The sequence below is a fragment of the Atta colombica genome, unplaced genomic scaffold (genome assembly GCF_001594045.1).
Source record: "Atta colombica isolate Treedump-2 unplaced genomic scaffold, Acol1.0 scaffold135, whole genome shotgun sequence".
NCBI lineage: Eukaryota > Metazoa > Arthropoda > Insecta > Hymenoptera > Formicidae > Atta > Atta colombica.
Genome location: NW_017259223.1, coordinates 573044 through 588453, shown reverse-complemented (window position 1 = coordinate 588453; position 15410 = coordinate 573044). Strand labels below are relative to the sequence as shown.

Here is a 15410-nt window from a genome sequence, read left to right as displayed (position 1 = left end):
ATATATATATATACTCATGGAATTATTTCAGGACGATTTCCTCAGGCACCTTAATGTTGTAAGATTGTTACGCTTAGCTAAATTACCAAACGTGATAAGATTCCTCTTTAAGATTTGCTATCCCTGCCATTAGTAACGGATCCTTGTCATTTGCACGATGCTGCTATGGCTAAATGTTGTAGTTGGGTACTAGTCATACTAGACATATCATACTAGAAAACTTAATATTTGAGCTAATCCAAAATTTGGGTTTATGATGATGAATTATATACTTATTTTTTGCAATCATTAAATATAGATTAGAAGTACTAAGAATACGAAAAGAATGATCGGTTAAAGCGGGGAATGTTAAAAGATATAGAAAATTGAGAAAAAATAAATAAGAGAGAGAATTATGATACATACAGCGAAATTCAACATAAAACAGAGACTGAGTATTTCTAAACAAAGAACAAGAAGTGGGAAAGGAAAGAGAGACTCTTTGACAAGTTAAATACGCACACATGTCCCGTAAAATAATCATGTATAGACTTTCTTCAGTTCGAAGTAATCCCTTCAGACAAACCCTTCCCCGTACTTGTCTCATAATTTCTTTCAAATAAAATAAAAACAAATATAAAATGCAGGATGGAGGACACAATTACAAATTGCAAGTAATATTAACAAATATATATGTAGCTAATCAACCAAGCTTTTTTTAACAAATTAAAAATAATACTTTAATTGTTGACAATTAAGTTAATTATTGTCATGTCCTTGTTGTGCATTTAATCCGAACATACTTAATAAATTTGAATTTAGGAAACAATTGCTATAATATTGTAATGTGTTTAAATTCATTTTTACGATTATTATTCTTTGTAATTAATGAATTATTAATCCTATTTAAAGTAATAATCGTAGTTAACAATTATTAATCTAAATAATAATGAATTGAATGATAATATCGTTAAATAATTGTGCTTAAAATAAGAACTTTTTGATATCTAACAAGAGTAATAATAAATAGAGTTTTATTTAATATTTTAAATGAGAGAAAGAAGAAAGATGAATTGTAGAAATCCTGTGAAAGAAAAGATAAAAGTAAGACAAAATTTTCTAAAAAATTTTGATTAGTTTAGTGAATATAGGTATTAGAAAAATAACGAAAGGAGACAATTCATCTGAACGAATCGTTTATTTATTTTGAACAATTGCATTCGTTCGCACTTTTATTCGACATTCTTAAATTTAAAATTAGCGAGAGAGAAGGAGGAACGGGAATGATAACAAATTATTTTAATCAATTTGGGAAATATATTTTATAATAATAATAATGAAAGAAAATAATCCACTTTTATGTAGAATAAATTATTGATTTATTTTTTGAATGATTTTTTTAAAGAGAATGTGATCCGTCCGATATGTATTTGAATTTTGTAGGCGAAGAGAAAAGAAAGAACGGGAATGTATAATTGCAGAAAGAGGAGGAACGGGAAATAAAAGTATAACATTTTTTTATCAATTACACATATTCATAGTGATCGTACGAAATGTAAAAAAATTGACCGCGAAAATTTCTCGGATTTGAAATATGTATTTTAAAAGTTTCCATATAATATACTTCGCGCTACGCGCAGGTGATTGTATATCTCTCACGCACATCACGTGACTAAAGAAATACTGATCGGTATGACTATACCATGCATGCGACGTTACTTATCGCAACTAGGTTGGGATGCGATCGAGACTTAATCGGGACTGCGACGATATGTATAAATAGACTGAGATAATCCGTTCGCCGAGCAAAGCCGGAAGTTGGCGATTTAAAACTGAGAGAGATACAATTTGCGGAGCTTTATTTGTCCTGTTCTATCTTTTACTGCAAAATGTCATGTCGATGTTGATTCAAAATTAATAGAGACATAAATACACTTAATTTGGAATTGATAATTGTAGTGTCTAATATTGGATTCCATTTAAAATGTCTACATCTTTGCGAAACTTTGTTTTCAAACGAACTAAGAGTTAATTATCACAGTTATAGCGGATATTATTGTTATCTGCCGTCAAACTGCCATTTACCCCTCTCCCCGCCTTTCTTCTTTTCCATTTATTTCTGATAAACGTGCGGACACGCAACAGGGTTGCACCGTACTGTTTGTTGTTGTGTGATAACGAGAAATGATTAACTAGGAGGAAAACGTGACGCACGACTTATTTTTATTCGCTTCACTTGGAATATTGAAATTTATCCCCATATCAAGGAGAAATGGTTGAATGCATCGAATGTCTCGCGTGTTTTTTTATGTCTCACGCCGTGAAATGAGGAGGCAAGGGAGAAGAGGTGACGAATTCGGTGATACCAGGGGTGCGCATGACGCTGGTTTTAATGAACTCTTTTGCTTGCTACCCTTAAAACCGCCGCTTTAATCAGTGCCTCTCAAATCGCGCCACTCTGTATTCATCATTCCCACTTCCGACAGTCAATATCCATGACCAATTAAGAAAAACAATTTCTAATAGTATACATTCTCTTAGTATACCTATCTTATTTCACATCTAAATCTTAAATTTTGTGTTAAATTTGAAATTTTATTGTATTTTTAATAGATTAAAAAAATTTATTTGATATTTTATATCCTAATCTGTAGTCGTGGTTTTATGTCACTCTGTTTATGATCTGTATACTTTCCACTTGTGTTTTGAGCGCCACTGTCACCTGGACAGGTTAGCGATGTCGAGGACGCAAAAGGTAGAGGGGTGAGAAAGAGGGAGAAGCGGGTGGTGACGAGGGCAGATCTGGTTCGCTTAGTGTGACGAGAATAGAGGCATGTTATTGATTATGGAAAAATACCCCCGGCTCAGAGCGCCGCGGGTAGTGAGGGGGAGGGTAGCTAGCAAGTGTGGTCGACACCTCCCTCGTCTTCTTCGAGCCGTGCCTTCTAGCGGGTGTCATGGCTAGTATGGCTACTATACACCCTGCAATCTCTCTATCATGTTCCTTCGTTTACTCTTTCTTCTTTTTCCTTCACCCATTGTTGCCCATTATCTCTTCGTCTGACGGTATGACGTCATAATAACGGAGCATCCTTGTCGGTACTCGTCTCTCGCGAGTATTAGCTAGACGATGCGTGCAGTTGATGCATCGGTGCATTTCCTTACGTCACGGGAATGCTTTCGATATGGAGAGAATGATACTATTTAAAACGATACTATTTAAAATGCTTTATATACTTATGACTCGCTCGTGATGAGCTTTTAGCACGCCACTAAAAAAATTGTCATATTTACAATCAATAGAGTAATAGCAAATTCAATTGGACGCACTCAGTGCGCACTGGTGCATATCAAAACTGCCGTATACAAATTGACGTAAAGGTGTGTTTAGTATAAATATAAAAAAATATAAATATATAAAAACAGGTTAAACAGGTGAAATCCTCAATACATTTTTGTACTATTAATTAAAATATGTATTTTATAATTGGAAATATTTGCATTTCATTTTTGCACTTAAATTAATCAATGTACAACGGCTTTAATATGCACCAGTGCGCATTGATGCGTTCAACCGAATTCGTTGTAAATTTAGCTTAGAATGGCCGACTTATGCTTCTAATCGATTGCATTTTCTTTGAATAAATTAGCATGGAATTAAAAAATCCGATTAATCGCTTGAAAACGAAGCAACTTTGAAAGATTTATGAACGGATGCCAAATACGGTAGAAACGTTTAGAATTTAACTGGAAAGATGGAGAGAAGGTAGGACTTCTCTAGAGGAAGACAATCTTCTCGCTCCTATTAATTAATCTCTCGTGATAAATGTTAAGCTGGCTGCCATCTTGAAAGATGCTAGATGTGCAACCAGCTGCGCGCCGTAATAGTAGTAGATATCGATGCATAAATTTCCACTAATTTTTCGTGGCAGTTCTTGTTTATTACGTATTAATTATTATAAGCAAAAAGAAATTAATCTCTCTAATCTCTAAACTAAAATCGATTTTCAATTTTGATAGTACATGTGACTTATTTTTGTTGTATTAGCGTAAATAAAAAATGATTCTGTCATTGACTTCTCTTCCAGATTATAACAATGCGAAATCCATTTTTTTTGTCACAGATGAAGTGGACGTGATTGGTTACACGAGCAATCAATCGGACACCGATGATCATAGTAGCGTACAGAGTAGTAGCGACAGCGGTGTCGCGATGTCCACCTCCAGACTGACTCTTTCCGAGATGATGGACAATCTTTAGGTACGTATATAGATTAAATAATTTACAATGAATTCGGTTGCTTGCATTCTATGCTGGTGCATGTCTCTAGAGTGCATCAGTGCAGAATAGTGTAAACAGCCGAGTTCGCTGTTTGGAATAAAAGTGCAGGGAAATTTTCTTTTGAGGGAGATCACATTATTAATTTAGATGAGTAAGTCGAGTATCCGAATTAAAATAAATTTTGTTTACAAACTTCATTGCATAAAAACAGAGAGCTATAGTTAATCGCGTTCTGATGAATAAAACACTGTATGCTAAATACGGGAATCCGTATTTAGTCCGTTACGAGTGTAACGGACGTAAATCACCAAAGGGATAAAAAGCGAAAGATAGGATGACAAAAGTCGAAGAAGACAAGGGTGGATGTTGATCACAAATAAATTCTCACATTGCTTCCTCTGCGCTATTTGCAGACAAAGAGGCGGTGCAATGCGATGGCGGCGAAAGAAGAAACGATTGAAGAAGGAAAAGGGAAAAGGACAGAGGATAGGAGATAGAGCGAAAGGAAGAAGATCCATCGGCGTACGAAAATTGACGGCGCGCGAAATATCGACTCATACACACATTACATATATACACATAAAATGCACATTTAAATTCGTACTCAATGCAACTTTGTCCTTCCAAAATGGCCTGACTGGCAAAGCAACGTTAAAGAAGAAGAAGAGAAGAAGAAAAAGAAAAAGAAGAAGTCTTTTGGATATCACTCGACTTGCGAAGATTTTCAAACAACGGAATAGATTTAAAAAATCAGATATGAAAGAGATGCAAGATATTTGGATTACCAAGACTCAAAAAACATCAATCGTGACGCAAAAAGAAGAAAACAGAAGAAACGAAGTTATCTTTGATATCATCTAGCCTATTACAAAGAAGAGAAAAAGTCTTCAATACTTTCATTGAACATTGCGAAGAAGAGATAAATAACTTGAAGAAAAAAGGGACTAACGAAAAACTAAAGACTAAAGAAAAAATGATCCACTTTAAGTTTATTATATGAAAACGAAGAACAGTTTGGGAATGGATTAAAACAAAAGGATGTATAAAATATAAATATTATCAGCTAAGAAGAACAACATATGGAAATATTGAGAAATCAATATGAAAATAACCGCTTTCAAAAAGTTATAAACGCAAACGAAAGATTTTACATTTTTCGAAATTGCAGTAAAGTCTGGTATATTATGCATTCAAATGAAAATAAATGGAAATAAAAGAAAAACAACGAGAAACAAGGAAGATGAAAGAAATGAAATAAAAGAAAAAAGTCAATCTAGACAAGAAGGCAAATAATTTAGGACAAAGATAGAGAGTTAAGAAGAAATGAAGAAAGTAAGAAGAGAAAAAAAATGGGAAAATTTGACAAACAAAAAACAAGCCACTTTTCAGAAAATTGATGTCGATGAAAAAGGAATAGAAGCATGAAAAATAAGAAAAAAAATGAGCAGAAAGGAAATCGCAAAAAAAAGGTAGCATGAACAACTAGAAGAGTGTGAAAAAGAAGATTATTGTAAATTATCGAGAATTGACGAAATCATAACAACATTGTATATATTTTTAAGAACATACAGATTTATTAAGACAGCGTGGATGTGCTGCAAGAGGAAAGAGCGAAAGGGAGGGAGAGAGAGAGAGAGAGAGAGAGAGAGAGAGAGAGAGAGAGAGAGAAAGAGAAAAGCAAAAAAGCTAAATGAAAAATGGAAGTTATGGTAATGTTAAGCAGAAGCTATGATGAAATTCTTCGTTCCGTTGCAGATTTAATCCTAAATTCTTAAAACAAATAAAATGAGACAGTAATTGATCATTTTGAGAATCTATTTGAAATACGCGCCTTTTTGGTTTAGCTTTACATTAACTGATAAAACTATAAAATTATTCTTAGAAATTGTTTTAAAAAATTTGATTTATTAATTAATTTTATTGTTTTAATACACAAATTTATATTCATAAATAATTCCTAATTTTTTAAAAAATTTCATTAAGTAAAATTTAAAATAAATTTTAGTTTTATAGAAAAGATTGAAATAGGATAAAATAGAATTTAAAAATAAAAATTTATTTTTAGATTAATAATATTTTTTAAAAATTGAATTAATTTAAAATTATTTTATGAAATAAATTTCTAAGATAAATTTATAGTTATATCAAAAATATAACTAAGAAAAATTTATCTTATAAAGATTATAAAATTATAAAATTAAAATCAATCAAGAAATTCGGAAGTATTTATCCGGAGCAATCCATCTAGTTTAAAATGATGAAATTATTAAAATAATTTGTAATATATAAAATAAATTATAATAAAAATATTTTATAAATTTATTCATAAAATTGTTTATTTAATTCAAAACTTAAAGATTATATGCAATATTTGGAATTTAACTATAATATGTTAAGATTATAAAATATGAAATTATTTTTATAGTATAAAATTATGTATAAAAATTAGAATTACTTAAAAAGATTGTATAAATTATTTCGATAACATACAAAATCATTTCTGATATTAAATCGCGAATTACTTTTATCAAATGTTATTTACATAATTATACAAACAATAAACAAACAAATAAACTTATGAAGTAAACTTATTAAATAAACAAACCCCGCGCCGTCATCATATTCGCAAAAGAAATTAAATCTTCATAAAACTAATTACTGCGTAACATAAAGAAATATGAAAAGGAAGAATGTTTAGAGAATGAAAAGACGGACAAAGATAGACAAACGGCTAATTTCTTGATAAATAATGAATTGCGATTAATTAATAGATAACAACGCAAATTCACACAGAACACAAAAGAACAGATATATACACATGCATGTTTACACATATAGTTAAGTAATTATGATTCTAATTAAGTGAGCAAGCAAAAAATATAAAAAACAAAGTATAAAAAGCAAAAAAAGTAACTGATAATTATATTATGGCGTAAATGACGTTTCATTATAAAAACACACACACACACACACACACACACACACACACACACACACACACACACACACAAATATAGAGTGTCCCATAGTTATATATGTAGAAATAAACAAAAAGTCTTAAGTGACTTCTCTCTTCAAAAAAACTTATTAAAAACAATAAATTTGTTTACAAAACTAAAAAATAAATATTGAAGAAATGCAAATTATGAGTATGCGATAAAAGTCAAGAAGAAGAAATTTTAAAATATAAAAGAGAAATTTTAAAATATAAAAGACTTTTAAAAAGTCACATGATATAAAAGAAATAATTAGTTGCGCAATAGAATAGTTAAAGAGAAGAATTGAAGAAATAGGGGACACTCTAATACATTGCACATACATTCGAAGAGTACAAATTCCACAAATCCCTCATTGGGTGTTCTCGGGGCTGTTATCATCTTTTTATGTGACGCGTTTTTCTTTTCACGATCTTGGACTATTCCTAGATCATAGATCATTCGTGAATGATCTATGAAGTGAACAATTAGATTGTGAATTGAAACCGATACAATTTCGCTGAGTTCGTATTTTGATCTAAAATATTATATGTAATTCTGTGAAATATGAAATTGTATGGTGCATTTTCTCAATTTTGGCAAGATGTTTTTGAAAATAATTTTTCTTATCTTTTTTATATTACAAAATGCTACTTAAGATATGATAAAAAAATGTAAATTGTTGGAAAATTTTATACTATTTCAATCTAAATATAACATGTACAAATATTATAAGAGATTGAACGTAACGAAATTATATCGGTTTCAATTTCTAATTCAAAACTGTATTGAAAATCAGAAACTTCTTGATTTAAAGGACAAAAATGAATAGGTCCTTTTGTAAAATTGGCATTGAGCGATAGTTTAATGAATAGACTGATTACCAAATATTAACGGATGATCTCTGAAGACCGACGCTAATTTGTAAGTTGAAGATAAACGTTTTTGAAGAGCATATGTATTGTGGAAAATGATCCGTTGCAAGATATGTGCTGTTAGTTAACCCTTTAACTTTTACTCCTACATAAAATACGCAAAATAGCCGGAAAATATATTGTTGAAAGGGCAATTTATAAAAAGTTTAAATGGAATGTCTCTTATTTATCTCATTACTTATTAATAAATTTCTTTATCAAACTAATAATAGGAAATCATTCATTGTTCATTCATTGTTTCAACTTTTAGTAACTGTTTTTAGAATGGAGATAATCGATATTGACAAAACCAAAATTTTTACAATACTAATAAAAAGAAGAAAAAATGTTTCAAATGATAGACGTTTTTTATCAAATATGATAAAATCATGATTCGTGTGAGATATCTACTTTGTGATTTTGTGAAAAAATATAAAAATCGATATCAGATTCTTTGTATGTACAGAAAACGCATATATTCTTTATTTTTTTTATTTTATTTGTATTATTTTCTTCTTTAGTCATTTTTTGATTTATTATTTTTTATATGTTTCTGTACGTTTCTTTTTCATTTTATTTAGTTTACTATGAATTTATTGCCGTCATATTATTGACACAGTATTATATTATTAATATAACATAATAAAAATTGATCGACTAAAATTTTAGTGATATTTAGTATTAAACACTGAAATCTTCGATAAGATAATTGAAATCTGGAAACTTTATTAATGTAAAATTAAAGAAATATGAAAATTATTTAGAAAATTAAGAGATTTTTTTATTAGACTTAAATGTTAAAAAAATTCTTAAATACTGTAAAAATGATTTAATTTTTTCCGTTTATTTCTTTATTCTTTATTCTATACAGTATTATATAATAAATAAATAGATATTAAAACATATAAAAATATATAAAACATATAAAAGTTATATAAAATTCAAATATCTTAGAATTAAAGAATAAAAATCGATATTTAATTGGATATTATGGAATTCTAGGATCTAAAAAAAAATTGAATGTTTCTATTGAAAATTTCAAATATTATAATAATATAAGCTATGATAATTTTTATCGTTAATATTAGGTACATTTTTGACATCGTAAATTTATTTAAATAATTTTAATTCTAATCTTTAATTCTATTTATATACAGACTTTTGAAATTTTGAAATTGAGCATAAATATTAGCATTAAATTGAACAATAAACTTCACGAAATATTAACAATTAAAATCGATTTAATTGAATATTATGGAAACATTTAAAATATTAACAAAGATTGCAAACATAATATTACAAAAGGATTTAATTTGTTTCACTTTTTTAAGCTGAATATAAGTTAAAGGGTTAACTGTTGGGGATAGTAGTTGGATTAATAAACAAAGAATGTAAGAAATACACAAATGCACCTTGATAAAAAAGAAAACGAAACAGCAGCCAATGAGAGAAAGATAGATGTCAAAAAATGAAATTGTAAAAATTTACAAGGTCAAATCCCGCCAGAAAAAAACGACCAAGCCGAGTGAAATATTTTCAGCGAGGCACACCGCGATTTTTAATATTAAATCGAATATTGATTGTTGTATCAACAATCGCCTATAGCTATATTGCAATCATATTGGTTGTTGCACGAATCTATCGCGGTGAATACATCACAATTATGAATGGCGGGCTTTGATCGCGGTAAATGTGTATGATCCTGCGTCTATCTTTCGGCATAAATTTGCAATTTTAATTTTAATTTTTTTTTAGATTGCATAAACATAGCTTTATATCAAAATTATTTTATATAGTATTTACTTTAATATGATTTGAAACATTTTCTTTAATATTCAATTTTATATTTTATGTTACTAAGTCTAATTCCTAGTTAATAGAAAGATTTATGTATATTAATCTTATTATATTTATCTATGGAATAATTAATTAATATTATTAATTTGAATTTTTTAATTTGCTTAAAAAACAAATAGCGTTGGCTGTTGTCACTGATTACCAATTAATACACAAAAATAACTCGAAATAGAAGTGACACCGTTGATCTTCGTACGCCAGACAACAATAAGTCTTTGATTAAAATAAAAAAAATGCGCGTAGGACAAACGAGGGAACCATTAAGAACCAATAAAAAATAACTGCAAGAAAACAAAAAAGAAAAAGAAATAAACAAATAAGCACAAAAGTAAGCGAGACCTCTGCGTAGAGATCTAAATGAGCAAACTTTACCAATTAATTATACCTACGAAATTTTTTAAAGAATCTTCCATTTTTGCAACATGCACAATCAATATCGGTTTTATTTTAACCCTTTCAATGGCCAATGGAGAAAGAATTTTATTGAAAACAAAGGGATTCAGTAATAATAAATAATCCTTCTTTAAATTTTTGGACATTAAATTATTAATTACTTTATTATTAAAATCATTAAAATAAAATTGAACTATTTCTTTATTATTACTGAAATAATGTTTTATGAATCTTTGCAATATTTAATTTTTTAAAAATACATATTCCATGATTTTCATACTTAATCTGTTTGGATCTGGTTGATTCTGATATTAATCCAGAATTTATATTATAAGAAACAATCATAACTTTATACTGGAACTTATATTACATTATAATTATATGATCTTTTGGGTTAAAATAATCAAATTGCATTTATATGGTTTTGTGAAAAAGCTCGATAAGCAATTATTTAAGTGTTATCCGATGAAAAGAGGAGTACATACATTTATGAGAAACTTTTTTTTATACAAGAGATTATAGAAAAAAACAAATGAATTGAATCATTAAAAGGAACATATTGGCTTTCTTTGAATTTCTCAAAAATATCTGATTTTACATATAAAATAACTGGAAATAACAAAAAAATCTGTTTTCTAAAATAACAAATTGCAAAGACGATTGGAGTCGTAATAATTAAAGTGAATAGTTATTTTAGAGCGACTTATGAAGAAGTTATTCTAAAAATTGAAACATAAAAATAAATAGATGCAACATTTTTATTCTTAAAGATTGTGAAATTCTTAGAATACATATTGAGTTGATGCGAAAAAGATTAAAATAGATTTGGCATATATATTAAAAGTAAAAAGAAAATTAAAAAGAAAATTAAAATTACGCAAATTGAAATTAATTTTTAAAATAATTAAATAGAGATTTATATAATATCATATATAATGTTATAATGAATTTTGATACATTTTTTATAGAAAATGAATTTTTTGTTGCCGTTTTAATAATTATGAAATAATCTAATTTAAAACAAATTTAATTAAAAATAGATCAACTGTTTGTATCAACTCAATAAATATCAATATAATTTTTGAAAAATAAATATTTTTAAAAGATTTTAAAATTAACAAAAAATAATTTCTAATTTTGAGTGAAATCGAATTTTCTTTCGTTTCTTTATTGTTTCACTATACCATTGTTTTATATTAGATGTTTTGACTCATTTGCATAATTTAGCTTCACGTAATTGTTCAGATAATTATTAGTCTTATACTTATTTTTACATCTATTATTTCTAAAGACAAACTGTCCTCGTTCTTTCTTTCCGCGCGTAGAATGGATACTCTGTATATATTTTATTAAAAATTACACGGGAGAGATGCATATTAGTCTAATAATAATAATAATAATAATAATAATAATAATAATACTTCCTCAAATTATCAACGCAAGCGGGTATAACATAAATTGTAATCTTGATTAAAAATAATGAAAAATAGATACGGTAATAGAACATTAAAACACTTGAAAACCAATTCATATATAATCAGAAAAATTAAGAGTTCAGTTTTGATAAAATTCATTCTTTTACGCTTTTCTTAAATCATTTATTTATTATTAGAATATGCAAATATTTGCATATTGTAATTGTTTGCTAATCTCATTTATTGAACTTATTTTTAAATAAAACATATATTTAAGTATATAAAAGATCTTTTTTGTATTATGAATATGAAAGGAAAAAGATGTAAAAGAGAGAAAGGAGAGATGGGAAATAGAAGGGAAAGGGAAAAAGAAAGAAAAGTGAATGAGTAGTTGTGAAGGAGAATACACACACACACACACACACACACACACACACACACACACACACACACACACACACACACACACACGCACGCACGCACGCACGCCCGCACCCAATGCGCGCGCGCATACACACACACACACAGAGAGAGAGTTTAAGAAAGACTCATTTATTCTTTCTTCCATTCTATCTTTCTTTTCGATTGAAAAAAATCACCAATATACTAAAAATAAAGGGAAAAAAGAAATTGAAAGAATGACAAGCGGAAGAGAGATAGAGGAAAAAAATTGGGTGCATGGAAAGATCTGAACAGTAGAAAAAGATTACCACGCAATAAAACTTGGTATGATATTGAAGTTGACAAAACGAACGACGAAAATGCATTTAATTTAAGCCACTAGGTTAAAATATTACATATTTATATGAATAAAAAATTATATATTATTGATACAATACTTTCAAATATTAAATTTATATTAATTATTAAAAATTTGATTGTCATTAATTGATAGATAGGTTAAAATTAATTGCATAATTCAATGATTGCGTTGGTAAGAAAGAATTTAAATTTAATGAAATTATTACTCATGAAAATTACGGATTCATATGATACAAAAAATTGACAGATGAAAAGTAATTCGACTGACAATAACAATTATTTATATTAATTAATATTAAAATGTATTATCAAAACTTATTATTATCCGTAAAAATTAAAAATTGTAATGGAAAGAGTAACTTACAGATAAAGAAGTAATTCAACCGATTCAATCGACAATAACAATGTTTAATTATATTAATTAATATTAAAATTTATTATATCAAAACTTCAATAGACATTATTTTGTGATATCAAAAATGTCTATTAATCAATATTAATTAATATCAACCTCTATTTTGTTATTAACAAAATAAATAAAAATTGTGTGTATACATATGATTAATACTCAATTCCGATATTGTAATATATTGTTTAATGATCAATTTTAATATTAATTAATATTATAACCGATTATTGATCGTCAATCAATATAGTACTATTTACTTATTAACATCAATCAATGTCAGTCAATAGTGGAACACTCGCGATTATATGTTGCCTGCTATTTCTGATAATTGTTAGATCTTTCCGGAGAAATTTCATATGAGTTTTCTTTTATAAAGTTAACATCAAGGAGGTCTTTCGGCGCTGGATAAAATTTACAAAAGGAGTCCCTTAAGTAACGCTTGCTTGAGATTGAGGAAAAACAGAGGAGAGAGACCGAGAATAAAAATACAAATAATAATGAAAACAAAAAAATGGGTGTTATTTTTAGATGTCTGTTAGATTATCAGAAATCAGAAAACCTAAAGGATTAAAAAAAGCTTAAGCAGAAAAAGGAATAAAAAAAGAAACCTACTATTAATACTACTACTATTATTACTACTACTATAACTATTACTACTATTGCTGCTATTACTACAACTACTACTACTATACTACTATTACAGTACTCGTAATAAGGATTTAAAGGACGTAGATAAAACTTAGTTGATGAGATTTTTAGCGGGATGCGAATTAGATTTAAATTTAATTTTTGATTAATCGAGTAAGATTTAACTCGACGATTTAATTAGGATTTAATCCCGATTAACGTATTCTCGAGTTGAATATGAATTTAATTCTGATAACATATGAATTAAATTCGAATTTGATCTCGATTAATATCTCGAATTAAATTCCGGTTTTACTTCGGGATTATGAGAATTATATTTAAATTTAATTTTGATAAGATATCCTTTTGAGTGTCACTTGGGGACACCTTTTTCATCGTTCGACGTTTTGTCGCTTTATTTGTTTAGATGATTAAAGAAAAACAGAGGATACACACTAAAGAAACGAGTGTGACGTCAGGTTTTTTTTTTATAAGTCTTGTAAGACCGAAATTGGCTAATTGTATTTCGAAGATCGTCCTCCTTTAAGGTTTTCTCCTGTTTTTGGATCTTTCAAAGAAAAAGTTATCAACAGTAAAAACTCTGGAAAGTTTCATTATTTCTTAGCATCTTTAAAGTTGAATATCCGAAGAGCTTATTTTCAGTCACTTACAATGATAAGCTATTGATATCTCAACTTTTCCGAACGATGATTATATAATTGAGTGTTGATATATGTAATATCCTGTACATCTAAAAGCGATCGTTAAAGAGGGATTAAAAAATTACATATATGTTAGAAAGAATTAAAAAAAGCTACCGGTGTATCAACAATTGGGCGCAATAGTTGTGCTCCGTATGTTGAAGCGATGACGCTTCTTTATAACAGAATGACGAATACAAAGTTAGAAACTACTTAAAAGAGAGTGAGGTGTGAAGACAGGAAAATAAAGCAAGAAAAAGCGAAAGGAAGGACGAGAGAATGGGATGAGAAATGCGAATTTTGCGTGGCAAGACTCCTTCAGATGAAAAGTGCGGTCCTTTTCTCGGTCGTTGTTGAGCCACGCAAGTCTTACGCGAGAAGATGAGGGTTCTCACCCAATCTCTCATCCTCTCTATGTATTACAATATACAATATAAAATAACGGGAGGATGATCTTCGAGCAAATAGGGGCGCTAAAGAGAGAAAGTAGAGAAGAAGGATAATAGTAAGAGAATGATAATAATAATGGAGGGTGATAAATGAAAAGAAGTGATAATAATGGCGAATGTTTCCTCGCCAATGCGAGAAACTCGATGTTGCAAAGTCTCGTCAATTTTTGCGTAGCAACTTCTGATTTTCGAGATTCAGAGGGATTTTAGACTTTGATAATAGGAAGATCCAGCGAAGGATTTCCAGCGAAGAGGAAAATATTTAAAGGACGAAGATATAGGAGAGCTTTATCATCTTTGTATACAAACTAATGACATACTTCCTCACAAAGTTTGAATTTCCAGGATCCAGGATTCTTTTTTGAATAGGATTAAGAAATTCTATGATCTTACAATGAAAACTAAAGATTCTTGGATCTAATTCATGTCTCGGCAATTCATGACACGGCTTGAGAAACTTGACGATCCAAATAACCTGGAAAAAAATCTTTAAAGGTTTTAATTTCTTTTTGGAATCTTCAAGAATCCAAAAGCCTAAATATAGAATAGAAAGATAAGAGAATTTGTCGGGGATCTAGAGAAATTGTGATCCATAGATTAGCCTATAAAGAAATTCTCAAAGCTTCAAGATAGTTTCTCAAGGATCC

General features: G+C 28.7%; 1 protein-coding gene across 1 annotated transcript in view; it reads left to right on the top strand.

Moving 5' to 3' along the window:
* The window catches only part of LOC108684524 (max dimerization protein 1-like), a 37996-nt gene extending 32485 nt beyond the window's left edge, over positions 1-5511 (top strand). The window contains exons 6-7 of the mRNA XM_018188885.1: positions 4104-4240; positions 4675-5511. Coding sequence (XP_018044374.1) covers positions 4104-4240 — 137 coding nt within the window. The 3' untranslated portion in view covers positions 4675-5511. The remainder of the gene's footprint in view (positions 1-4103; positions 4241-4674) is intronic.
* The last annotated feature ends 9899 nt before the right edge of the window (positions 5512-15410 follow it).